Source organism: Chinchilla lanigera, unplaced genomic scaffold (assembly GCF_000276665.1).
Source record: "Chinchilla lanigera isolate Chin_1 unplaced genomic scaffold, ChiLan1.0 scaffold00048, whole genome shotgun sequence".
NCBI lineage: Eukaryota > Metazoa > Chordata > Mammalia > Rodentia > Chinchillidae > Chinchilla > Chinchilla lanigera.
In genome coordinates this window covers 8,914,514-8,941,974 of record NW_004955449.1, presented here as the reverse complement: position 1 = coordinate 8,941,974, position 27,461 = coordinate 8,914,514, and the positions used below count along the sequence as shown (strand labels likewise).

General features: G+C 35.1%; 1 protein-coding gene across 3 annotated transcripts in view; it reads right to left on the bottom strand.

Moving 5' to 3' along the window:
• Positions 1 to 27,461, bottom strand: part of Scn3a (sodium channel, voltage gated, type III alpha subunit) — a 112,851-nt gene that overhangs the window by 67,330 nt on the left and 18,060 nt on the right. For 2 of the 3 annotated variants that reach the window (XM_013518814.1, XM_005393300.2), the window contains exons 2-9: positions 27,260 to 27,455; positions 17,361 to 17,674; positions 10,695 to 10,813; positions 9,060 to 9,149; positions 3,951 to 4,079; positions 3,179 to 3,270; positions 2,096 to 2,368; positions 1,834 to 1,897 (exon numbers count right to left, since the gene is read on the bottom strand). In XM_013518814.1, coding sequence (XP_013374268.1) covers positions 1,834 to 1,897; positions 2,096 to 2,368; positions 3,179 to 3,270; positions 3,951 to 4,079; positions 9,060 to 9,149; positions 10,695 to 10,813; positions 17,361 to 17,624 — 1,031 coding nt within the window. In that variant the 5' untranslated portion in view covers positions 17,625 to 17,674; positions 27,260 to 27,455. Of the gene's footprint in view, positions 1 to 1,833; positions 1,898 to 2,095; positions 2,369 to 3,178; positions 3,271 to 3,361; positions 3,454 to 3,950; positions 4,080 to 9,059; positions 9,150 to 10,694; positions 10,814 to 17,360; positions 17,675 to 27,259; positions 27,456 to 27,461 lie in introns of all 3 variants that reach the window. The other variant, XM_005393301.2, reaches the window with a different exon arrangement.

Sequence of the window (27,461 nt, the reverse complement as noted above, 5' to 3'; positions counted from 1 at the left end):
CTTTCCTGGGCCAGTTTTAAAACCAACCATTTCTACAAAGAATGCTGGTTCTTTTTATTGGAAAATAGTATTAGAAATCAAGATCTGGGTGCTAGTAGGATCTTCCTTGCTAATGAGATATTATTACTTCTAGGTCAGAACAAGAACATACATGTGTGTATGGTAACCAGAGACCTGTAGACAGTTCTAAACAAATATCCATATTTGTCACCATTCATGTTCAGATTAAGCTAAACTTGAGTTCATGCTCACATCTCCAAGTTGAGTCCACTCCCACAAGGAATATTTTAGACCTCTCTTTTGGCTTGTTTTTAACTTGTTATTCCATCCACTATCTATTTACTTAATCTCAGCACACATGCACTAGCAGTTTCAGGATTATCAGTCCACACTGCTACAAGAATGGACTTTGCAGACTGGCATGCTGTGTGTCTTTAGTCTCAGAGACTCCAATCATTTCCACATCGCTACCCCACTTCCTCCAATAAGTTTGTGTCATGCATTTACACTGAACTATTTGTGTCACATTCTTCTTTTAATTCTTCCTGGAATCCCACCTTCATAAAGCGTTTTTAAAAATAATTTGCAGACATTAAATTTCACTGTTCATTCAATGAATTTTGACAAATGTTGACTGGCTTGTTTTCACCATTACAGAATCATATCAAGGGATTTTTCCAGTCCAAAACTATCTTGGTGTACTACCTCGCTACAAAAAGTGACAAATCTGAGACATTTGTGGTAAAATGGGTGCACCTGGAAAATATATTTTTGAATGAAATAGGCCAGACTCACAAGCTTAAATCCTGTATGGCATCTTTCATTTGAGTGAGACAATGTGCAAACAAAGAGAACAATAAAGGGTGGATAGAAGGGGACAAGTGGATAGATGTCTTGCAATAGGTAAGAGGTTCAAGGGAACAAGGGTAAGGGGTGAAGAGGAGGGGAAGGGGAAAAAGTAGAATAAAATTTGTCATGTGCAGAAGCCTAGAAACCTCAATGAATATAAACACTTTATGCCATAAAATGAGCTAAGATTAATAATATCAACAGGAATAAAAATTGGGTTAAGAGAATTACAGGAGGAGAGGGAAGAAGGGAAGGGAAGAAAAACTAGATGTTTGTGTACCCGCTCCCCAAGATGATTTTCAACTGTATGCAGTGCAATGTACTAATGAAATAAAAAAAAAATCTCCCCTATGCTCAGTAGTCAACATCCCATCATGAACCGCTGCAAACACTGACCTTGTCCTTGTCTCTATTGTTTTGTCTTTTCCAGAATGTCATGTAATTGGCATTATTGTGCAGCTGTTTCAGGGTGGCTTTTTTTCATGTAGAAACATGTAGTTTTCATGTTTTGTATGAGACAAAAGTCTTTTTGTAGCTTGGTAGCTCATTTCTTTTTAACACTGAGTAAAATTTCATTGCATGTATATACAATGTATATATAAAGTTTATTCATTCACATACTAAAGGACATACTGGTTACTTGTAATAGCTGGCGAGTATAAATAGAGCTGTTGTAAATGTTCATACACCAGTTGTACAGACACATTTTCAAATTGATTGGTGAAATGTCTAGCAATGCTGCTGTTTTATCTTCTGCCAAGATTGTGTTTATTTTGTAAAAATTGCCAAACTCTCTTCTATAGTGGTAGTAACTTTTGCCTTCCTACAAGTAGTTCATGAGAAAGTTCCTGCCAGTGGCAATCCACTAAGTCAAACAAGGTAGATAGGCAGCACTATTTTTATTATTTACGTGTAATATATATTTTCCCTACCAATGTTTGCTGCAAAATGTTCTACATCTTATTTTTAAAAATGATTCCTTACCCTGCATCTGAGCCATTTCCACACAGCAAAGGATCTTTTTGTCCATCCAAAACATAAAAATGACCTGTTAATATAAATAATAAACTTTATTTCATATTAATCCTATTCATATTAGGAATAAACCAAAGTTTAATTATTACAGTTCTTTCTAAAGTGTACACCAATAATGTGCATTTGCAAAGGGAGCTTCACATGTGCAGCCTCAATTCTAGTTGTAAACACATTCAGCAACTCTAAGGTTAACATATGTGGCAATACTTACTGTCATCTCCAATGTAATCCTTCCAATTAAATGTGCTCATTGTTACATTAATAAATGTCCCATTTGAATCCATTGTGCCATTAAAATAGGTAGTGGTGTTGGTTTCAAAAGCAGAACTGCTTGGGGGCCATTGCAAACATTTATTCCGCAGGTTGCCCATGAACAGCTGCAACCCAATTAAAGCAAACACGCTCAGACAGAACACAGTCAGGATCATGACATCAGAGAGCTTCTTCACCGACTGGATCAGCGCCCCCACAATGGTCTTTAAGCCTAAAGAGAGAGAACTGCGTATCAGCTAATGAGGAGAGCCCTAAACCAATATTTTTTTCTTCTTAATATTTGCATACTTTCTGCTTTCCAACAAATGATTGCTTGGCTACACAGACGTCAAAGCTTTATGGATAGCCAGATGAACTGTAAATCATATGAAAAGCAAACTTTATGTACAGACTGTGTGCTTTCTGGAGGTTTAAAATGAAAGTTTATACACCTAGGAAGGAAGTATGGTATGGTTTTTATGCACTACCATACACATGTAAAAGATAAAGTGATTGTAATTTTCTGCCCTTTGGAATTTTGTGTTTCATGAGGCTGTTTCCCTCCAAACCACTCTGCACACTTGCCTCCAAGTAGCAGTGATTTCCAGGAGAAAAGAATTTTAAGATAATAGAAATCCCATGCCATATGCATGGCATTCCATAATAATCTTTTCTCCTATATAAAAGATCTATTTTAAAAATAGATCTGCAGCAAATGGTAAAATAGAAATCAGTTTGTAAAGCCATGGTAGCAAAGCTTTATCAGAATGCAAGAGAAAAATTTTACATTGTAAATGAGACAGAAACCAGTTACTTTTTAAATAGATATCTCATGCAATTTTCTGTTAAACTCAGAGGCTGACTTTATATAAGCATAAAATTCCTAAAATTTTAGAAACCGAACTGGCATAGAAATATTTTTGTCATCCTTGTATATGATAAAGAATAATAAAGCAGGCTAATGCTATGATCCTGACCTCAATGGCAGTATTATTATTGCAGTATATTTAAAGTCAGCCTCGGTGTTTAACCTAGCTCTCACCTGGGATGACTGAAATAGTTTTCAGTGCTCGGAGAACTCTGAATGTTCTCAACGCTGAGACATTGCCCAGGTCCACAAACTCTGTCACATATCTGTAATAGGGAGTTCACACACAAACACGATAACACACAAGAAAAGTTGGAGATATAAGGGGCCTACCACCTTACACCACTTTCTTCTTACCTGGAATTACAGAAATAGTTTTCAGAGCTCTCAAGACTCTGAAAGTTCGAAGGGCTGAAACATTGCCTAGGCTTACAAATTCTGTTACATACCTGTAGAATTAAATCAGAGTTACTGATAGTTTTGGCAAAGTTCATACTAAATAATGAATTAATGTTGGATTCGGCACATAGAGCCCCTTCAGTTTAACAAAGTGAAATTGCTATAGACCTCAGGGTGCCATAGGCTGAAAGTTGCCTTTAAAGAAAAAAAATTTGTTGCCTTATTTCAATGTAATTTTCCTAATCTGAATATATTTGTTTGAAAAACTAATCAAAGTACAGTTGTTGTTTCAAAGTTTAGTCAATGAATAACTTCATTTTGATGAGTACAAAGGCTATGGAACATGAAAGTAATTTCAGTTATAGCTCAACTACCAGGTAATTTAGTTTGTAATATGTATTCTAATATGTACTCTCAATATATATGAGGAATGTAGTTGATTTAACTTGTAAGACAGGTCTACATTTAAAATACATTTCAACAACCTAGTTTATGCTACAAATATTTTAATTTCTTTTCATTTGTCAAATTTTAAAAAAGTACTCACGCCATCACAATGACACTGAAATCCAGCCAGTTCCATGGGTCACGAAGGAATGTAAAGTCTTCTAAGCAAAACCCTCTTGCCAATATTTTTATAAGTGACTCAAAGGTATAAATTCCAGTAAATGTGTATCTAGGAAAAAGCATCCAAGCCAAAATTAGCAATTTCACTTGTACTGTTAAAATAGATTTTGAAGTACGACAAATACTGCATTTTTGTTATTTTTTAATTCACTAAAAGTTTGTTCCTTATTTCTATTCACCAAAAAATGTATTAATTTACTTACTGTTATAAGACCAAGTTAAGGGTTAAACTGAAGTGAAAATACATTCTACTGAAAAGAATCTGTTCTAATTAAATTAAGCTTTAGAATAATAGCTTAGTATATTTTATGGATAATCATTAAACTTGCCTCTTTAGAATAGCAGTGTCCAATAGAAATATAATGCAAGACACAGTGTAATATTCTAATTCCTAGTGGCCAAATAAAAGCTAAGATCAAGTAGACTTAGTTCTCATATTATATTTTATTTAAATCATATATCCTGAATATTATTATTTCAGTGATTAAAACTAGCCAGACTGTAAGCTTCAATAACAATAGGTAGCTGCAAACTCTTAAATTGGGCAATACAACTCTAAAAGGTAAAGTAGCTTGGATCCATTTACTTAAGATAAAATATTTCCACTAAAATTTCAAAATGATTAGACTCATGTTTAAGACTATTTTACATGTTGTTTAGGGAATATACTTTCTTTCATTTGGTTCAATAGGTGTCAAGTGTAAAGTTATAAAACTACTCCATCTCTTTCCTCTCTCTCCTTTCTTTCTTTCTCTAATTTATGATTATATATGTAGAAATTATAATTTTATATATAAATACATACTTGATTTTATAAAGATACACATATACAATTACAAGAAATGTTTTAATTCTCTATTATTTTATGCGTATGTCTGCAAAATTACTAAAATTAACAGATAAATAAAATTCTTAAATCTAACCTTGTATCAGCTACTATTTTTATGCAGGGATCAAATAATTTGGACCAAATAGTTTACTTGAATCCAAATTTCAGCCTCCATAATGGTGAAAAATATTTTGGTTTGCTCTAGTGTGGTGTATTGCTAGTCTTTTTTTCCTTTGAGCATTGATGATAAAAGTTACTTCTATTGCAATTTCTTCCAAAGATAGTTGAGAGTTCTTATTTTCAAACCCCTTGTTCTTTAAAAGTCAAATTTACATTTGTTTTTCAGAATATAACCCCCAAACCATAAAGATTTGATTTAATCTTATTATAATTCATTATATTTTCTTGTCTACCAGTATTATACCCATGAAAAATGTTAGGATAGGTATTTCTGAAATGTTTGAACAGAAAGTTCTTTCATAAAAGGAAACAAAAGATTAAACAAAAATGTGTGCAGAAGTCTTCACACCCAATTTTCCTAAGTACAGACCTCTTTTATTTTTCCCACCAAAATCGGTTTCATGAGTGACAAATATTATCACTATTTTTACTTATTATGAAGTACCTCACTGTTAGGAAGAGTTTTATTTTATAAGCCCAAGCTTATGCGCACTTACATTTTAACTTAGATTTTTGTGTGCTGCGAGTAATTGCCATGACATTTCTGTTAGGAGAGATAGCTGGCCTTTAAAAACATCTGTTCATCACATTAGGGCATAAAGCCCTACAGGCTCTGCTCAGGCTATGCTATGTTATCTACAGAGTTACTGAGAGTAAGATTAAAGTCACCACTTCTACTTTTATTTTTGGCAAAACAAAACAAAACAAAACAAAACAAAACATTTATGGGACACTTGGAGTGTATGGTTTTGGTAGCTGTGTATAAAAGAAAGTCTTAGAGCTTAAAATTTAAACAGAGTTTTACACAAATTAGGTCCCCCAAGTACTTATTAGCAAACAGATTGGACAGGTGAGTGGGAAAGAAGAGACTTTCATCTTTGTTGGCTCAGCCCCCATCAACCCCTGATCATGCTGTCCCTGCTGCCCATGTCAAGCTTTTTTGCCATAATTAGGAGTCCCATCTCTAACCTCCATCATTGTCAGACCACACTGCTATGTCACACTTTGCTTCTGATATCAAGGTCTTTTGGTTGCATCTCAGAATTGAATTATCTTCTATTTTCATCAGACTCTTTTTTTTTTCTGGCAACAACCATTCATATTTTGCTTTTTCCCCCCTGCTGCCTAGTTGTCATGTTTCAAGAAATAATTGTTCAGAACATTTGTGCAAAGTTTTCTAACTGAAAGATGTAAATCAAGAACTTGTAAAGCCAAGTCTGTTTTCATAATGTGTATAACTTTCTAAGTTAACATTGTTCCTTTAAAAGGAGAGTCCCAAATTCAAATATACCTTTACCTATCTTCCATAATTACTGCTGGGGAAAACATACACAGAATTGTTTTATGTGGGTATGTCCACTTTGTTAACAGCAAAATCATGGGTGTAACTGATACAAGCACAAATTGCCTGTTCCAGAGTAAAAAATGGCTTCTTCATTATGATGACTTAAGAAAGTATTTTAGAAAATACTCTTTAAAACATCTTCAGCTAACATGTTATGTCACTAGCAATGGCTTACAAGGGTGCCATCAGCTCTCACAGAAACCTATAAAATGCATAGAAATAAGAAGTGGCAGTGTCTGTTATATCTCAGCTCTATTGGGCATTACTTTAAAAATATGAGAGTAAACCTGAACATGTGGGTATACACCTGTAATCCCAGAATTTGGGAGGCTGAGGCAAGACAATCGTGAGTTCAAGTCCTGACTAAGCAAATTAAGTAGATTCTGTCCCAGATTAAAAAGGGCTGAGGACGTAGGTCAGTGGTACAATGCCCTTGGTTGAAACTCCAGTATCAATATATATGTATAGATTCTTTCACTAAACCAATCAAACACTTGGTCATGGTATTGAACTATTTCTACATGACTCAAACACTTTCTGTTTCACTGCAAAACGCATATCTTTCATACAAATAACCTCATATGTGCCTGGCAAGGGAATATTGATTGATATAGAAATTGTGTTAGTTCATGCACAGTTTTCCCAGCATATAATACTTTGAAACAAAGAAGATTTTATTATTACACTTAATTTAATTGAGCAAAATTTTAATGCAGGAAACCAGTAGAAATGTTTTCTTTTAGTGCAAACGAAGGGTTGAAATCCTCAAGAATCTCTGTGCTTAGATTTTCTCCCTGTCTTAAAACGCATAATCAAATATTTTCTTTTGGTGATATCAAATGCCTCTGAGTTCCTATGTCAAGGGGAAAAGGATGAAGAAGATTAGTTTTTAAAGCATTTAAGGACTCGATGGCTGTGACTTTTTTTTAGGTTTACATATTGTAAGAATAACTGCGTAAGTATCTTTTTATTGAGATCATTATTTTGTTTAATGAGTACTCTAGTTACGAAGTTGCATAAGTTTTGAGTGATGCACCCTAAACATGTCTTGCCTGAAGCCCTGTTATTTTTGGAGGACAGATTTTCAGAAGACATTTTATTTCCTTTACAGAGCACATAATCTCCTGGGTTTTAGCTCACATCCTATGTCTAAATAACCTACACCCTGAAATTGTTACTTAGTTTAAACAATTAAAAAATAACCATATTGTAATCAAAAAGTCTGATATAATAATATAGAGGTATCAGTTGATTTATTGAATATAGCTATTCTTTCTGGGGTGAGATGGAATCTCAGTGCTGTTGTAATTTGCATTTTTTGAATGACCAATGTAACAAATGCTGGCAGAGCTGTGGGGAAGGTGAAACCCTTCTCCATCATTGGTGGGAGTGTAGACTGGTAAAACCACTGTAGAAATCAGTGTGGAGATCCTCAGAAAACTAGGATTAGAGGTCTCATTCAACCCAGCTATTCCCCTTCTGGCTATTTTTCCAGAAGAAATGAAAACATCATCCCACAACAATATATGTTCATCCATGTTTATAGCAGCACAAGTTGTAATAGCTAAATCTTGGAAACACCTCAAATGCCCATCAACTAAGGATTGGATAAAAAAAGATGTGGTATTTTTATACAGTGAAGTACTACTCAGCTATAAAGAAAGATAAACTCGAGGCCTTTATAGGTAAATGGATGCAACTTGAGACCATAACGCATAAGTAAAATAAGAGATTCACATGTGTAAACTTTGTATTGTCTCCCTAGTGTAAGAAACTGAAAGAGTAAATAAGATCCAAAAGGTATGATAGATATAGTGAAAGGGAAAGAAACTGTTCAAAAGGACAGAACAACTGGGATGAGAGAAAAAGGAAAAGAAGGAAGGGAAAAAATAAGATATGTATATATACACAATATAGCTAAGATAATTGTACTAGTAATTTCTATTAGTTAATTGAAAGGAACAGTTAGTGCTTTTATTGTTTGATCAATTTTGCATGCCTGTATCTGGTAATCTGAGCAACTACTTTGAAGATAACAATATGCAATATAGTAATCATTGTTATCACTTTTTTTTTTTTTTCTGGTACTGGGAATCAAACTCATGACCTTGTGCTTGCCAGGCAAGTGCTGTGCTGCTGAGCTAAATCCCCAGCCCCTAGTAATCACTGTTAATTTGCTATCATCTTGCTTTGAAATTTTGCAATATTTTCATTGTTTTTTTCTCTCTTTAAAATAAAAAATAATATAGAGCTAAACACATATCTGGTTAACCAGAAGACAACACTAACAATAAAATATTAAAGTAAAATAATTTACTCCACCAGCATTTGTGATCTTTGTATTACTATATCTAGAATGCACAAGTGTGACTGAGTCATCACTTTCAGGCCCAGTGATGGGTTTCGTTCACCAGTAAGCATCTGCTAATTCATAATTTCTCTTAAACAGATACCATTGCGAATTGGTTTCAAAAGTACTTACCTCATAGAAAAAAATAACTCCCCCAAACAATTTCCCTTATAGTCTGTAATATTATGGAAATAACTTTTCTTAGGTAGAAGTATTTAGCTTGATTTCAGAAACTGGAAACTATAGGGAGACACAATTACAAAGACACCGCCAGAGAATGAGTGCATTTATACTCATTAATACTCCAAGAAGTATTCCTACTTACTCGACATTCTTTGTCCAATCTGGAGGGTTACTCAAGGTCATAAATACACAGTTGGTCAAAATAGTGCACATGATAAGCATGCTGAATAAAGTAGATTACAGTTAAGGAATAAACATTAGTTTGTTGTAATGGCCATTTAAAGCATTCCAATATAAAAAAGCAATTAATCAACATAGGACAACTATGAATTTAATCTTCCTCATTTGTATTAAAACAATGATTTAAAAAAGATACTTCAAAGCCTGTCGTATGATCTAGTCTACTTTTTCACATCATTTATTCATAAAACTTAATTTAACAAGCATCTATATGAAGCAAGTGGGGATTATTTTACACCCCATTTCATGTAGTGAAGCTCCACTACCATTCTTTAAGTTTATAATATGACAAAAGCAGCTATTTGCACTTCAGGTATAACTCTCCACTGACTAATGAATGCAATATATAAAGCCTGAGAATATATAAACCAGTACATTAAAGGGTCAAATTGACTCGGAACTCTAGTAAAAAGAGGTGCTCAAGTAACCTGCTAGTGATGTAACTCATTTCTCTATAGTTTGCAACATAGTAAAGGAGGAACAACTTCATGCTGATAAGGTAATATTATTTTCAAATTTTCTATTTTTACTTTATAATGAGGAGGGACCCACCAGGGCATCTACCTAACCTCGTGTACCTAGTCTACACCGTACCACACCAGAGAAGCACTACTCTAAAGTACTCCTGAGAATTACAATTCCTTTCTCTTGTATAACAAAACAGATTTCACTCTATGAAAGTTTAGAATTATTTTGAGGTAAATATTTTTAAACATAAATACTTTCCAATATCAAGTCATAGGATGAGAGAATTGAAACACACTTCATAAAGATATCCAGCGAATTTGCTGTGTCTCCAGGAAAATCGGTTTTTCTTTAGTTTGCACATATGCCTGCTTTGAATTTGTCTATATAGAGTAGACATTCTTGAACACTGCCTTATAATCAACTTTTTGTTTGATCATTACTTAATATTTTATTGAAGTTAACATGAATTCTTCCCTTTCACATATACTTTCTGATTGATATTATAAATGTGTGTGTGTGTTGAGGATTCACGGTTTTAAGCATGCCAGACGGCTGCTGTGCCACTGAACTACACACCAGCCCACAAATAATTTTAAATTTAACAACTTTTTATTATATTTCAACTAGGCAAAAGGTCTAAAGTAGACAGTTAATAAATATTTAAGAAGGAAGGAAGGATAGACTGGGGGCTAAATAGAGACAAGATAAAATGGTCAACATTTGGCAATCCAGATAAGAGCACTGACTGCAGTGGAGTCCTTCTTTACAAGTAGTTATATATGACTTGATTGAGGCTAATGGAAGTGTGAAGGAAATTCGTTCCTGCTCCTACTGCATGATGCTCATTTGTACATTCATTATCATGGTTTTGCACTTACTTCTACTATCAATAATAAAGCTATAACAATCTTGCTACCGCATCAACAGCACAAAACTGATAGGAATATTAGTTAAACTAATAATGTTACCAGTAATTTCAAAAGCTGCACAAATATCTAAAAGTGAGAATAACATCTCCTTTAAAATCAAGCTTCAAATAGCATTTAGACAGTTCACATAAAAAGGATATGAGTGTACTAAAATCTTAATAGCAATTTTCCTAACAGGGTTTAGCGGAGTTAAAATGTACAAGGCAGAGGTGGCACTGAATCGGAAAATTGCCTTCCCTTTATTCAATACTATAAAAGTCTGAAAGAGAAAATATGAGAAAAAAATCACTGAGTTAGACATGTAGCTTATTTGAAGAGTCTAACAATAGTTTAACACACCTTTTTAAAACCTCATTTATTTGTTCAAATTTGTTTCTTTAAACCAGTTATAAAAAAATAAGGTAGTACAGTGCAAACATGTTAGATGTATGCTATAAATACACTAGGTATTTCTCCCCTAAATTAACATACAGTTGCAAGTAAAAATTCAACTTACTATTATCTAATCTGTCTCCAAGACTCTAACTTGCTGATACAAACTGATATCCTACACAAAGATTTTTGCTAAATTATACTGCAGCTTTACAGATTTCGATTCTATTTAAAGCTTACCATCTGTCTTCAGCTTCGGTAACTTCAGCTTCGGTATTCAGTACACATTGCTGTTAAAATAACCCTTTACAAATATTTTAATTATATCAAATATTTTAACTGCAAAGTTTGTAATGGCTTGCTATGGTCTCTAAAGTAGCTCTCACTACTTAAAACTATTCAAGTAGGTTGAATTACCTTGTTTCATGGATTCTATAGGTCCTGTGAGCAAGGATCAGCTTCTCAGCTAATACTGAGAAGAGACATCTGTGTTGAAAATCAGCCTGAAATACATCACTTGAAAGAATCTTCCGTGGCTAAATTTCTATCATCTGAAATGCTTCATGATCAGCTTAGCACTTCAGCTACGCTGCCCAGGGATCACCTACCGCATCCCTCTAGAATTGTCTTATTTTTTCCCACCAAAGTCATCTCTGCTCCCCCCAGTTTATCCGTCTTGTCAATCCCACTCACAAATGTCAAGCTCTCCATCTGACCCTGTAAACGTGTCACGGATCCTTAGAGAAAGGCAGTACCAAGGAAGTCATCATGTGCAAACTCCTTGCCTTTTCAGGAGGATGTCTCCAGAATGGACATGAAAATAAGGTCCAGCCTACAGTGACCCACTATTTATCAGAGGTTCTTATAACACCTTGTATACTAGAATGTTCCGTGGAGATTTTTAAATTGCTAATTTAAGTCCCACCTCAGACCAACTGAATCAAAATTTTTGGAGGATGATATAGGTTTGAGTATTTTAAAAAAATTTTTCTCAGGTGATTGTATTGTGCTTTTTAAAAACTTCCTCAGGTGATCCTATTGTGAAGTCAGGGTTTAAACCCTGCTTGCTAGAGATGTTCTCAACTGTCAAAATGATCTCCTGCCTTGCATATTTTTGCTGTCCTCTGATCAGTCCTCCCTAATTATTTCCTTACCAGTGACCCTTAATATGTTCATTTGCACTCTTTTACATGTTGCTTGTAATCAGTCAAGTAGCAATTTCCATGTAGTATTCATTCCAAGCAGGACTGGGTTAGATGTTATAAACCACTGGCCACAGAGAGCCTGTAATCTACTTCTTCATTTTTCCCACAGTATTTAATAGGGTAGTTTGCAAAGAAACACTTGTTTTAATAAAATATTGGTTTGCCATTAAGATGCTGTTCACATTTACAGCATCTATTCTATATACTGACTTATTCAAAAATATGTTTTTACTCTTTAACTAAGGGCAGTATCCCATACATTCATGTTCACTGACAACCTGTTCTGTTTGAAGAGGTAGGCAGAAATATTTATATTGTGAGTATAAAGGTCAGGGAAGACAAATGTTCTGTTTATCACCCTTTTGTATTTAAGACCACAGAGCCAGCTATTACCCAACTAATCATATTCAATAAACTGCACTGGATAAGTAAGAGTAAGAGGCTAAGTGAGCTACCTGTTTCTAATAGAAGGATTATCTGCAAGGGGCAGTAGACCTTGGGAAGACTGCCCTGGAAGCACAGAAGAATTAAAAGCTTTTCTTGACTCATGGGATTGGATCATTTAATATTATAGTCAAACAATGAAGACACACTTATGCACTCAACAGCAGTAGTAACATGCAAAACTTCATTATAATTTAAGGTACCTTAACTCATGCTTTTGTGGAACCAGTTTCCCTGAAAAATAAGTTTTGCAATATTAGGGGGGAATTTTATTTTGAAATATCTCCAAAAACACAGTGAGTGGGAAGCAATGGTCCTTTTAAACATGGGGCACTGTGCCCCTCCTGCAAGATTAGCCTGAGCAGAAGTACTGAAATTGAGGTGCACACCCTAAGATTGTCTTCATGACTTCACAGGTTCTAAGACAGGGAAGCCTAAAGGACAAAGTGCCAGTTTGTTTCTAGAAAATAACATCTGACACAAAGAAAATTCTGTTATGAGAAATGTGGAAAAAAATACCCATGTCTTGTATAGTGAAAGAATTGCAAGAAAGGTGTTAGAAATTTGGGGCTCTGATATTATTGATGATGTTCCTAACCAAAAATTGAGAACATGATAGATAATTAGGTGGTGGATGAATAGTGCCAATTCTAAAGTCAGCCTTCTAAGTAATGTTGTGTCTTTAAAAATTAAGACATGTTTCTACTAACATAATAAATACTATAGCTGAAAACATGTTGAATCAGAAATTTTTTTACTCTGGAATGCTATTTATTTCTTTTCCTCAGCCAAATGCACATCTTAGGAGTTTGCTAAAAATTTTGCCACTTTGAAGTAAGAGTAAGTTTTACATGTCAATGTGTAGAAGCATATATATCACAGAATTAAAAAAAGATACAACTAAATTGTAAGTCCTAGGGGCTGGGGATTTAGCTCAGTGGCAAAAAGCGCCTGCCTGGCAAGCGCAAGGTCGTGAGTTCGGTTCCCGGTACCAGAGAAAAACCAAAAAAAAAAAAAAAAATTGTAAGTCCTTTGTTATATTAATTCACACTATATGTAATTTCACTTGTTGATTAAGAACTCTGACTCTGGAGCTGAATTGTTTAGGCTCAGTTCCTGAATCCACCACTTGTGGAGTGAGACCCTGCTAATTTCATCAACCTTTCTCAGCTCCCATACATAAACGGAGGCTAACAATAGTAATTGCCTCACTAGTTCACTGAATATTGAACAAGCTAAAGCACTCAAGTGGTGTCCAACACAGTATGAGTACAGCAGATGTTAGCTATTATTATCACTGGCACTATTTTTAAACTATTACCCTAGTCTATTGTCATTATTTTGAAGTCATTTTTCTAGTCAACCTAAAAGTCATTAAGATGTGTTGTGATGTTACCTATCTGGTTAAATTAGCTACTAAAATCTACCACCAATTTAATGGCAACAGTTACATTATTACGCTGTACAGTATGTATGTATGTATGTATGTATTTATTTATTTAGGGTTTCACTAAGTAGCCCAGGCTGTCCGTGAACTAGCTCCATAACCCAGGATGGCTATGAATTTGCAATTCTCCTGCCTTCCAGGCCAGGGATCATAGGTACCACACCTGACTAAACTCGGCATTTTTAAGATGCCTTTTACCCATATTATTTCATACAATTAACATAGACTCATGCCATGTTTTAAAATTCTAGGACTTCTTCCAAAACTCCTGAAAATCACAGACTACTCATGTAGTGTCTTGATATTCCCCATATAAATACTTCATGAATTAAAATACTGCAGCTAGCTAACAGCCTCTCAAGATGGTTCACACAACTGTGAATAAATCATGGTCCAAGTTTGGTACTCATTCCTGGAGATGATAAAAATGGACTATGCCAGCAGCACGCAGTGGAAGACTCACATTAACTGAACTTAAAAGCCTGGCACAGAAAATCAGACACCAATCTATTTATAATAGGAAATAATATTTTCACATATTGTAGATGAAATAATTCCAAAGGAATAATTAACATATACTTTTCATTTAGTAGATTGATGGGCGAAGAAATTATAAGTAGAAGCTTCCTTGTTATACATACAGTCCCAACCAGCTCTTAACTAAATGTTACAGAATGTTTATTGTCATGTTAGGCAGCTGTGATAGTCCCTTTACAATGACTTGGCCAAGCCTTTGGGAGGAAAACACCATTTTCAGTCCTACTTCTAAAGATCTGTCTCCATTGCATTATGCTTAGCTCTGTTATTCTCCTTTTCTTTCCAAAATCATACCAACTGGTTCAATTCCTTTTCTTTAAGTAGTAAATGCTTTTAATTATGTCATAGTAAATCATGCCCCTCTCCTTTTGAAGACATTTCCAAACATAAATATTGTAGATCAATGATTCTCAGAGGAGAATGCCCCTCTAGTTTCCTAGGGTATGTCTCATTATAATAGTCATCTATAATAATAGAATAGCTAAATTTCAAAACTATTTATTCTGTAGTATAGGACTGAAATAAATTTTATTTGTAAGTACATGAATATTTATTTAGTGCAAATGTTTTGAAACTAGTTTAAAAGGAATAAAAGGAACCTGTTTAACTGTTTCAATTTGCTTTTATTACTTCAAGTAAGTAAAATATTTCAAGGATCGCTACTCAAAGTGTGGCTGACATTCTACCTGTATCATGATAGATATCATCTAATGTTCATTGTAAGAAATTCAGGCTCTCTTGGGCTGCATGGGTCAGGGTGGTACAAGTCTATAATCCCAGTAACTTGAAAGGCTGAGGCAAAAGGATAGCAAGTTAGACATGGGAGAACTTAGCGAGACCCTGTCACAAAATAAAATTTTAAAGGGACCTGGAGATATAGTTCAGTGGTAGAGCACTTCTGAATTTCATCTCCAATACTGCAAAGAGGAAAAAAAAAAATAACAAACCTGGTCCCAACCCAGGCCAGTACAATCAGAATCAGCATTTTAATAGTATCCTCAGGTGATACGTTCAGGCAAGTCTGAGGAGTATTCCTTTAAAGCAAGAGGAGGGGTCTTATCCTGAGTGATTAGTGTCATTTCCTTTAGCTAGCACCTATAACTTCAAACTGTGCATTCTTTGAGTGCAATTTCTTCAACCATTGCCTTCTTAAACAGTTTGCTTTGACTAATTAAGGTGTTCATATCTTCTTTAATCCAAAGCCATCAACTCATAGTGATAGTAATTTATCTTTGTTTTTATATTGAGCTGCCTTTAATGCTGATGAAGGAAGAACATAAACTGTGGTAATAAAATGCCCAAATAGTCAGTTAGAAAGCATTGCATCTTCACCCATCTTGTTTAACTATAGAAATTGGTTAATTCTAAGAGAGCAAGGTGGTTATTCTAACATTAGGAAAATACAGTTATAACTGTTGCTTTGAACCATGTATGGATTGAGAACAATTCAAAGTGTTTTTGTTTTGTTCTGGTTTGTTTGTTTTAAAAACATTCTAATCTTGACACTTTTTTTTCTCCCTCAGAATAATGTGTTAATCATATGTAGTTTTCTCAGAATCTAGCCTGCCATAATGTCAGTAAGGCTAAGAGACACTCATGATCATATTACAGATTAGTGGAAAGAAAGCAAAATGTATTTCTAATTGAACACGCTTCCACACGTACTATCTATGTACAGTAGGTGCTGAGTCAAAGATTATTTATTGACCTCTGTAAAGCAGATGATTGTGAAGAAAGTCCAAGCCAAATAAGAAATATAAAAGCAAGAAGTACAACATCTGTTCCTAATATTGTTGCATTAAATTTGAAATTTTTGCATAGCTACTATCTGGGTGTCTATCATGTGCTAAATAGCAGGTAATTAGCTTTATTGATGTTAATTTTAGGTTTTGTTATATCAATTACTGTGAAATAGAAATTGTTAATTTCTTCATATTTCCTCACTATAACAAATTCTTCATATCTCATAAATGTTTTAGTTTACTATACTTTATATAAAAGTAAGTGACAGTAAAGAGTATTACAAAATATTCCATAGGGGAAAGTTATAGCAATATGTATATATTTATATATCTATTTATAGATATGTATAGAGTGAGACCTCTGCTTCGAACTCTGTTCCAAATTCATGTTTAAGCTAACACTATATATATCTATTTATAGATATGCATAGAGTGAGACCTCTGCTGTCGAACTCTGTTCCAAATTCATGTTTAAGCTAACACACTAAAATGTTTGAGAATTGAACTTGTTTTTCCCATAAGAAATAATGGAAAACTGAATAACTGGTTCTGAGGCCCCCAAATTATACTTACAAATTCATTTTTTCAGAACTTTAACAAACTTTACAATGACTTCTTTAAATCTATAATGGTTCTCACAGTTTTCCTCGTAGCTTGACGCTTGGTATCATTAACTTTCTTTGGAGCCATGGTTACAATATTTTACACAAATAAAGCACAAAGAAGGCACAGTAATGAATGTTTAAAGGCACTGACACAAGCACCTTATCCTATCTGGGCGAGAGCAGTACTTAGACTGAAGAGCCGCCATTTTGTGACATGTGACTCACTCGTGGCGCTTACAGGTTTTCTCAAGTTAGATTTCTGTTTGACTCTCCAGAAAAGAACACATAGCAGTTCTTTTTTTTGAACTTTGCTGTTGAAGGAGTGGACATTTCAAACTTGGAGCTGTTCAACACTGAGATACCACTGTACAACACTGTATTAATCTATCAGAAAAATATATTAAAGTTAGTTGTTTAGTTGAAGACTTATTGGAGGTGTAAAGTCAACACTCACTTTCTTGTTGATATAGTAGGGGTCCAGGTCCTCCAGGGGCTCTGACACCATCTCTGGAGGAACGTCTCCATAAATAAATGGAAGGTTCTTTCCAGCTTCCAAGTCACTGTTTGGCTTTGGTTTGTTCTCATCATCATTGTCTTGTTCTTTTTTGGGTTTCTTGGCTTTCTCTTCTGCAGCACGTTTTTCGATAGCAGCAAGAGATTCTCTAGTAAAAAGGCGGAAGCTTTCAGGTCCTGGGGGTACCAGCAGTGCCTGTGCCATCTTTTCATCCTGTACATTTAATTACGTTTAGCTTCTTGCATAAGAATTATCTACAGTGAATGAAAAAAATGCATACGAGTGAGGAAGGCAAGTGACAGAAAGAGAATAAGAAAACTCATCAGGATGCCATTTAATTGTCTTTAGTAATTTTTAAAGGTATGACTGTGAAGTTATGCTTTCCTAGCTTTTAATTCAGAAACATTATCATTTGATCTCATTTTCAATAATTCTTTAAAAATCTACCAAAGGTTTGTTCTGAGTGATAAATTGCTTGATTTAGCCATTTTACAAGGTATTTACATATTAAAATATTGCATTGTATGCCATAAATATATGGAATAGTATTAGTCAATTAAAAAATAAAATGTTAACAATAGTCTGCTCTGAAACCTTTGAGCCAAAATGTATTATAGTATACTTTCTGTGAAAGAGTAATGCTAATACTACTTATCAGCAAAACTGGGTAAGTGGCCATTATTCCCCTCTCCCTTCCTTTTCCTAACTTAACCAACTCCTCAAATAATGAAGTGCTCTTAACAATGAAATTATTGTGACACATTCCTGACTCAAAAATCGCAGGCTAGAAAAGGAACTTTTGCCTAACACAATCAGTTCTGGCTGTCAGTATCATTAATTGCAGCACCAGAAAAGGTCTCAACACCAGCAAAAACAAGGAAGCCACTGCCTCTAGAAAAATTGGCCCATCTTTGGGTAAGATTTCCATTTTCTTATTAAGCCACATCTTTCCCTTTTAACTTTTTGTCTTGGAACCTTTTGAGGTACCTTCTGAGACAATGCGGAACATGTTTATTTCCTCTGCTGGTTTGCTGTCCTTCAAGTATTCCATGACAATTTCTAATATTCTTCATGAACCTTCCCATTGGAGTAGTGGTGACAGATTGTGTGATTAGATTTCCTCTGCCCTAAACCCTGGCTCTGCCACTTACAAGATGTGTGACCTTGGAAAATATAACCTCACATTGTTACAGTCTTTATGAAATGGGAATCACAGGAAAATTGACCTCTCAGGATTATAAAAAGTAAATGAGCTAATTGATGTTGTGTCTAGGATAGTTGTGGAATTAATAATGACTATATTAATGTCAACTATCATAATCAAATTATCTTCAGTTCTGCCAGCCATGATCCTTCTGCTATGGTTTCAAGTATCCTGTAATTCAAACTATTCTCCTTTAAGCAAAATCTTGCTGTGCTGCAACCTTAACTGATCTTGAAACTTCAGGAAGGCAGTGAGAGGTATAAAATATCAGGGCAAATTTATGCAAAACTGTTACCTGGATGGGAAGGGAAAGACTGAAGGTAGACAGATAGAGGGCCCCTACTCAATTTCCCAGGTAAGGGAAAACCTTTTATCTGCAGGAAATGTGACAAAACTATCAAAAATACAGGAAATCAGATGCATGAATGTTGAGCACCAGTTATTGCATTTTCATTGTGCCAAAACCACATTTTAAAAATCAAGATAGAAAATAGAAACAATGAGAACAACAAACTATGAGTATATTAATCATTCTGTAAAAGCATCTATAACTATGGCATCCAAGTGACATTTTTTCCATCCACAGCTACACCTCCTTCAGCCCCTAATTTATTCTAGTCTCCACAGTGATTTATCCCCAAGAAGTCTTGTAGTTCTTGGCAGTTTCCTAGATGGCTATCCTGAGCTTACATATGAGAAATTCTGGATCTTTCAGTAATATGAGAAAAAGAGTATAGTTTATTATGTGCTTCTTGGATTTATACCTGAGTTACTAGTTCTCTGATGTGTTCCAATGACAAAAGTGTTTTTAATATTAGTTGTTTTCAAATTAGTATTTATAGCATTGTTGTATTATAGTATCAGGCCTGTCAAATAGTTACACAATTTTTCCTATCCATTTTTAAAAAGAACTCATGTTTTATGAGTCTGGGTTTAAAAAAAACGCTTTTTCTCTTTATTAAGTAACACATGAATTAACAACTTGCATGTAATCCTAATTTACTTGAAAAGTAATTATTCTTTGCTTTCTACATTTATGGCAGGCAGCTTAAAATTGAACTAATGTCCACAGTCATCTCATGTCAATTTTGATGGCCATATGGACAGTCTGACTCTGGGTTATGGAGCTTTGAGTGCAGAATGAGCTGAAGCATTTTCTGCAAGCCTCAAATACCCAGAGACAAGTGAGGCACCTGTCTCACATCACCTGTCATGAACTGAATTGCTGGGGTTCTTCCCAAGTGCTAAATGAAGAAGCAACAGCATGGCAAACATGTCTTATGAAAACACCCCGAAACATGGCTGCTTTTTAGGGGTGAAGAGAGGTTATGTCTGCATTTGAACATTTAGTTTACTTTACCTTGTTTTCTTTATTAACTAACAGTGAGATGAAAAACATGCTGCGATTGGAATGGAAAATCTGGGTTAGAACAGAATCTGCCACCAAGAGCTTCCCCGTGTCATTTAACCTCGCACAACCTCAGCTTCTTCAAACTATTTCATCATGCAGGCAAGAAGACTTTGCTATAGAGGCTTCTGGTCCGTAAGTTTTCAAAATAAAATTAAATTTAAAATATCAAATATGGAAATCTCTTAGCAATATTCCCAGATTATTGCGATTTCTCTAAAAGGATGTGGACATATGTAGCCACAAAACTATAAACATTTATGTGCAAAGAAATGAACATTCACCTTCTTGTTCATTTATGAAGGGTCAGAGTAAAGAATTTGGTTCTTGATAAAAAGGAAGTAAAACGTCTCTGGAATTCTCATATTGTATCTCGAACTCCAGAGAAGATATGTCAGTTTCAGACTCTCAGGTGTTCTTTATGAGGGCAATTAGGGCTTGTTCAATATTTGGATAAACTGAGAATTTAAAGAATTCAGTGAGCAGAGTTTCTCATAGTTTCACCAACAGCACTGTGGTGCAGAAATCTCCCGTAATTCTTTGGAACATTTCTTTTCATTTTTATTCTTTCTTGTTCTTGATGAAATTATTATACAGAGTTCTTACATAATTTTATATTCATATTAAGCAGACTTAAAAATTAATTCTTACTGATGCATTGGTAGTGAGACATATATTATTGATGAATTTATGTACATTATAATTTATTAAAATACATTGGATTTAGTATTGTAAGTTTTGACCAGAACTATCTTTTCAAGAACAAAAGCTAAAGGCAGAAAAATCCGAGGAGATATTCCTTCTGATTAGAATCTAAAGAGCCTGGGTATGTGAATGTGTGAGGAAAGAAAATGCAATCTTTTTTTAATAAGTAAGAAGACTGGTTCAGTGCAGCCCGTTATAAGAACAGACCACAGCATTTCAAACCCAGAAGGGACCTGAAGATCATTTATTTGGGAAATATTTATTGAGATTCTATGTATGAATAACTTTGCTTAGCCCAGCACTGGAGCTCTTTTTTCTCAAGGAGCTGACAGTCTAATTGGAGAGACATTTGTTTATACAGATAATTATAAAGCAATTATATGCAACTGGTGATTATTGGGCCCATGGAAGGGCACAAGGGATGTGATTCCAGAAGTTTCCCTGAGGAAGTGATGCTGGAGTAGTTTCTGTAGACTAAATGAGTTTGAGAGGGGGGTGTGGGTAGTGTTAGTTGGGGAAGGGATGGAAGATATATCATAAGACACATGCTGAGCAGGAGGCATCACGTATTTGGGCCCAGAGACAAGAAAGAGAATGGAGAGTTTGGGAAGAGCTGCAAACAGTTTTTGTGGTGGACACCGCCCTGCACAAAGGGAGTGGTACAAAGCAGGATTAGGAAGTTAGGTGGGATAGATCACCAAGGTTCTTGTACATCACACTGTGGAAGGGCAGGGATGAAAAGTGATCAACTTGAAGGTTAGAAAGAAAGATGGTGGCAGAATGAAGGATGGATAGGAAAGAAATGATCCTAGAGCAATGGTTTCCAAATGCTTTGGTTTCAGGATTCTTTTACACTCACAGAATGATCCGTTAAGGCAAAGAAAAGTAATTTCCTCTAAGTAATTGTGAAAGTTATTGGATTCTATCAAGACTCTGCAAATTATAGTTTATTAAAATAGTTTTAATGAGGAATCTGAAACCACATCCAAAAAGCTTTGATCAGTTTTGCCGTTGAATGCATCTTTTAACTAATCGTACCTGATTCTATACCATCATACAGGGATCATTGGAAAATATCATATTGTTATGCAAATGTTCACACTTCTGACAAATTTTACTGTGTAAGATGCAAAAATCACATTTGTTAATGTCATCGGTGATGCCATGAAAATGTACTGGGAGGCTGTCAAGCTCTCCGTGGCAGGTGAAAGTTTTCCAGAATTCCAATTTCTACTTGAAAGCTCCAATTTTTAACACTCACAACAAATGCTGTCATTTGCTTTTCCTGAAATGACAAGGTTTTCCTTTGTTCACTTTTGAAAATATATGTGCCAAATACTAAAGTCTGAATAACCATAGTTTGTCAGTTATTTTTCAAGTGAAAATGGTGTTCTACGAAAAAAAAGTGACTTACTCACTCCTGACTCCAGTAGCTGCACAAATGCTTTGACTAGAGACAATGGTGCTTCAGAGTGCAGCAGAAATTCTTCATGTATTCTTCCCATTTCATTGTATAAAATACTAAAATGCGTGTCTGTAGGGTTGAGGTTTAACAAAATTATTCTTTACTGCCTTACTAGAGATTTCTTACAGTTATTTTTTTACTGAAACATATGCTGATGAAGAAGAGAAAAACTACTCCTACAGTTTGAGGCTGCTCCCTTGATTCCTACTAAGGCACTGAATATTTCACCCCCATTTTGCACTATCACTGCAAATGTCAAAAGAATGAGAAGAGGCAAATGGCACTTTGATATTAGTATGGAAGCAGTGTAACACTCACAGCTGCTTGTCAAGAGAGGTTGCAGGGCATCAGTTGTCCAAGATCCACAATAGGTGCTGGACAGGAAGCAGTTAGCACATAAGAGGATCTAGCTACAGCTCCAGGATTCATAGGTGTGGACTTAGCAATTGCACCTGGACTCAAGCCTGGTTTGCTACACTTTATGAGTGTCTTCATCCTTCATAGTCTTCAGTTTCCCCCATTCGGTAATGGAGAGAGTCATGTGGATACTAGTACATACTTCACAAGGTGAATGTAACATTTAAATAAGCAAATGCACCTAAAACGTGAGCATAATGCCTGGAAGACAGAAGGCCATCAATAAACTAGGAAGGAAAACTATGGCCAAATGAATATACTAGAGGCATAATTGTGATAGACAGAAAATCAATGATGGTGTGTGGTTGACTTGTTACAAAGAATGAGAAAGAGTTACAGTGGTAATGCCATTATCAGGCTTTCAGGTTAAACCCTGAGCTGACAGTTACTCATTGGAGAAGTGGAGGTTTGTAAGGGTTTATAATAAATTCTGTTTGGACTGTTCTGTTAATAATGCCTAGGGGGCATCTGGCATGTAATTAAAATGTGTGGCTGAGACTAGGAAAACCATCTGAGCTGGAGAAATGTTGAATAATGGGTCATGGGGTGAAGGACAGGCGAAGAATCCATATGACATCATCTAGGAGAAAGGTGGAAAGGTAGCAAGGCAGAACATACATGGTTTCTGGTTTTAAGGAGAGGGAACATAAGGATATTAGTAAATTAAATCAGAATAGTTACCTGGACACTGATAGAGGAATTTTCAAAATGTTAATTAAAAGGCATACATTGGGTTTGATAACCTGTCGAGCTCTTTGCCTTTTTAAAAAAATGATAACTGGCCTAAAAAGCTAAATAATTTCCACTGAAATATCCACTGATGAACACAAATTGGTGGTTTAAGGCAAAGCATTTTCTGCACATTCTATTCTTCATTAACCTTTTCCTATAACTGATGCTTTTGATAAATCTTACCAGTGTATGGTTTGATTTTAAAGACCAAAACTGTATATAAATAACTGCAGAGAAATAGATTTGTATAGTTCAATTTGTTTTTCCAGGTTCATTCTGATATGATGCTTTCACATGCTACTAAAAGTATATGAAACAGCCCAATACAGTGAACACAAGCACTAATACGTGTCAATAAATCAGACTCCAAGGAAAACTGGCACAGCAATCATTGGAGACAAGCTGTCCCATTACCAAGGCAAAATATATTATTTTTTTCCATTAGTCATGTGGCACATAAGTTTTCATCTTGCCTGCTTTTCCAGGGTAGTGGACAATTTGATAAATGTTATTGCTCTGTGGCCAGTTAGTAGTCTCCCTCTGCCCCCTCCCCAGTTTTTATGATTGTGCGGCAGACAAAATCGATTGGCTCTAGTCTGTTCCCATGGAAACCTTTTCATGTCAGAAAGCTATAAATTTTCTATCTTCAAGGATAGAAAGTTGCTCTATTTCAAATAACTTGAGATAGCATAAATTCAGAGTATATTTTCATGTCTTTGATAATAAGAGAGTTGTCAGGAAGGATGGGTATATTGCAAAAAAAGATGGTATTTTCTTGGTATCAACAAAAGAGAAAAAAAAGAAAAAAGTGAGAGACTAATATAGAAAGGGCATACTCTAACAGACAAGATATACCAATGAACTACCTTCTCACTGAAGAAAATTATTTAGTTTTTTCCAATTCAATTTTCATTTAGAATTAATAATTGTATAGTAATTATAATATATTCTCGGCACACATGAGAACAGCATAAATTTTATTAAAGCATATGTACAGCCCTTGGAATATTGTAATGATAATCACTGGGCACCTCCCAAGGCAGAATTAAACACTACTCTCCATATTTCAAGAATTTTGAAATAGTGTCCACTTGGTGTGCCTTCCTAACTAGATGGCTTGGAAGACCGAGGAATAGTAAAATTCCACTGAATGATTACTCTCTCAGATACTCCCATGCAATTTTTTCATGTTATTCATATTAGCTCATTTAAATAGCTAAATAATTTTATGAAGTTGATATTATCTCTCTGATTTTACTGATGGAAAAACATAGGCCAAAGTTTAGATAACTTGTACAGTTTACAAAACTAAATTAAAAAGCTGTAGTAGGAGGATTTAAACCTGGGTAATTTAGGAGGAAAAAGCTAGTATTAAAAATTACAAAATGAGAAAATTCTTAGTTGATGTTCGACGAAATGGAATTAGGATAAATGAGTTGTTGGGAGGTTACTTTATAGAGGGCCTGTGTCAGAGATAGAGCTGTCCAAACTACGAAATGTGGCAATGTGATCCTCATCTTTATTTTAATGTTAAAGATAAACCAACAGGAATGAATTTATTTAATATTTATTTAATATTTTAATAAAATATTTATTTAATATTGGTATTTTAATACAAATATTAAAGCTAGATCTAATGGACATATTCACAGCTATGTTAAGCACTTTGGGGATATTTAAAGGTAACCTAGAAGTTCAGCCTGGAGTTTTTATATCTTGTACTGGACCCCTTACCATCAGTGTGTTCTCAAGGAAGTCGGTACCACTATTAGTCTGACTGAACCTATCAAGAAGTAATTCTTGAATGATCAATGACGAAGAACATTTTTTCATGTATTTGCCATTAGTATCAATTTGGAGATTCCTCACAAAACTAGGATTGGAAGTCCCATTTAACCCAGCTATTCCCCTTCTGGGTATTTTCCCAGAAGAATTAAAGACATCAAACATCACATTGTCTCCTTGGTGTAGGAACCTGAAAGACTAGGTAAAACTCAAAATGTACAATAGATGATAGGAAAGGGAAAGAAACTGCTCAAAGGAAGGAACAACTGGGATGAGGGCAAGAAGGAAAAAGAAAGAAGGAAGGCAAAACATAAATATATATATGAATAGCTGCGATGACTGTATTGCTGATGTCCGATGGTGTATTGAAATGAACAGCTAATGATTAAAATTTTTCATGTTCTGATCGATTGTGCATGCGTGTGTCTGGTGGTCTGAGCAACTGATTTGAAGGTAACAATATGCAGTGGAATTACATTAGGTGAGCTCCTACCATCTTGTCTGGTGAAACCCTGTATTATCTCTACTATTTTATTGAAGAATGATTTTCTTATTCCCTATAGTGGTCTGAGCAGTCTTTCATTCTTACATCTGGTAATCTGAGCAATGTAGTTGAGGATAGCCATATGTAATGTAACAACCACTGTTGATTTGTATTATTTTGTCTTGAGACCCTGTATCACTTTGAATGTTCTTGCTTTGATTTGTTTATGTTTGTGATACTAGTATGCTGCTACCGTTCTATTTTTTTGTTTGTTTCTTTCTCATTTACCACTCTCTTTAAAATAAAAAAAAGAAAATAATTCTCTGGCAGAAAAATAACTATGTCGTGATCAAATACAAATGAAACCTATACTTCCTTTACTCTATCCTCTCCCTATTAGCTAAACACGATAGTTAGCATGGTTATTAATTTTATTTAACAAAGTTTTTACACATTTCTGGCTTTCTTGAACTCATGTCATGTTTTGGAAAATAAACGGCAGAGATGAGCAAGCAGAAGCTCATCTCTGTCTGCAGAACAATTACTTTGGAAATTGTAGTTCTCTGTGACTTTGTCCTTATCGGATAGCTATAAACTGGAGGACACAACTGCTAGCCAATGACAGCAAGTAAGCTGGCACTGTAATAAAGAAATCAGTATTATTGGCTTTATTGGCTCTTAAATTTTCTGCTGTGTATTTGCAAACTGAAGTAAGTCATGTGTTTGAGTTCCCCACATGCATCCCACCCTGCACAGCTCCTCCAAGTCTCTTGCAATTAGTGTTTAAGGAATAGATAGGTGACCCAACTCTGGCCAAAGAAAGGTGAAGTGAAGCCTGCCCCGCGGATGTTTATAAAAGGTCTCCTCACTCCTTAGACAGAAAGTGAGGGGAAGAGAGCATTCTCTGGCCTCTCAACCCTTTTGCATTGGAGTATGATCCACCGCGCTTCTGTAAGCAAGCTCACAACCAGAACGAATGCCAGTCAGTGGACGGAGCTGACACACTGGCTGTGGCAGATCACAGAGACATATTTCCCCCTGGGCCCTTGATGGATCGCTCAGTTCTTAGACCCAAACAACCTCTGCACTGCTTGTTATGTTTAATAAACATCCCTCCTGACTAAGATACTTTTGGACAGTGTTTTTTTTACTTAGTTGCAGCTGATATACCAAATAAATGCATAATTTGGTCAGGTCCAAAACTTGACAGCCAGTTCTGAGGCCAGTTCACAGCCAAATACTAATGACATATTTAGATGTCTTTTATCCAGTAAGAACAGGTGAACTATAGATTCAATTACCTAATAAACACGATAAAATTCAAGGCAAATACAATCCTAGGTAATGTATTAAATACACAGAATGAATGTCCCTCTTAGAAGAAAAATAACTAGAAAGCTGTGTTAATTGTCTTTCTTCCATCAGTAGCTTTTGGCATTATGCCATCCTCCGAGGTCATCTCTGCCATGTCTCTCTCTGTTTGTTTGCCTCTTGGGAGAACAAACTGATAAGGGGGTGGGGGAGAAAAATCACTCTTTTGCTTCCTTTCTGTACTGATGCAGCTGTCCTTGTTAGCAAATAGAGATTTTAGTTTACCTTCCACAAGTACGTATTTATACCCATGCAGCAGTTCAGGTACCTTTGATAGTCACAGCACCTTTTTCCAGAAATGCTCCAGGCCCCTTCTGGAAATTAGCTCATTTATTCTTATAATATCCCTAGAAGAGGTTCTGTGGTTTTTTTTCCAGTAAGCCACTCTTCCATGAATCCTGGGCACATATCTCATTGCAGAATAACTGTGATGTGGCTTGGCTTCAGCTTTCTTGCTCCATGACCTGTAT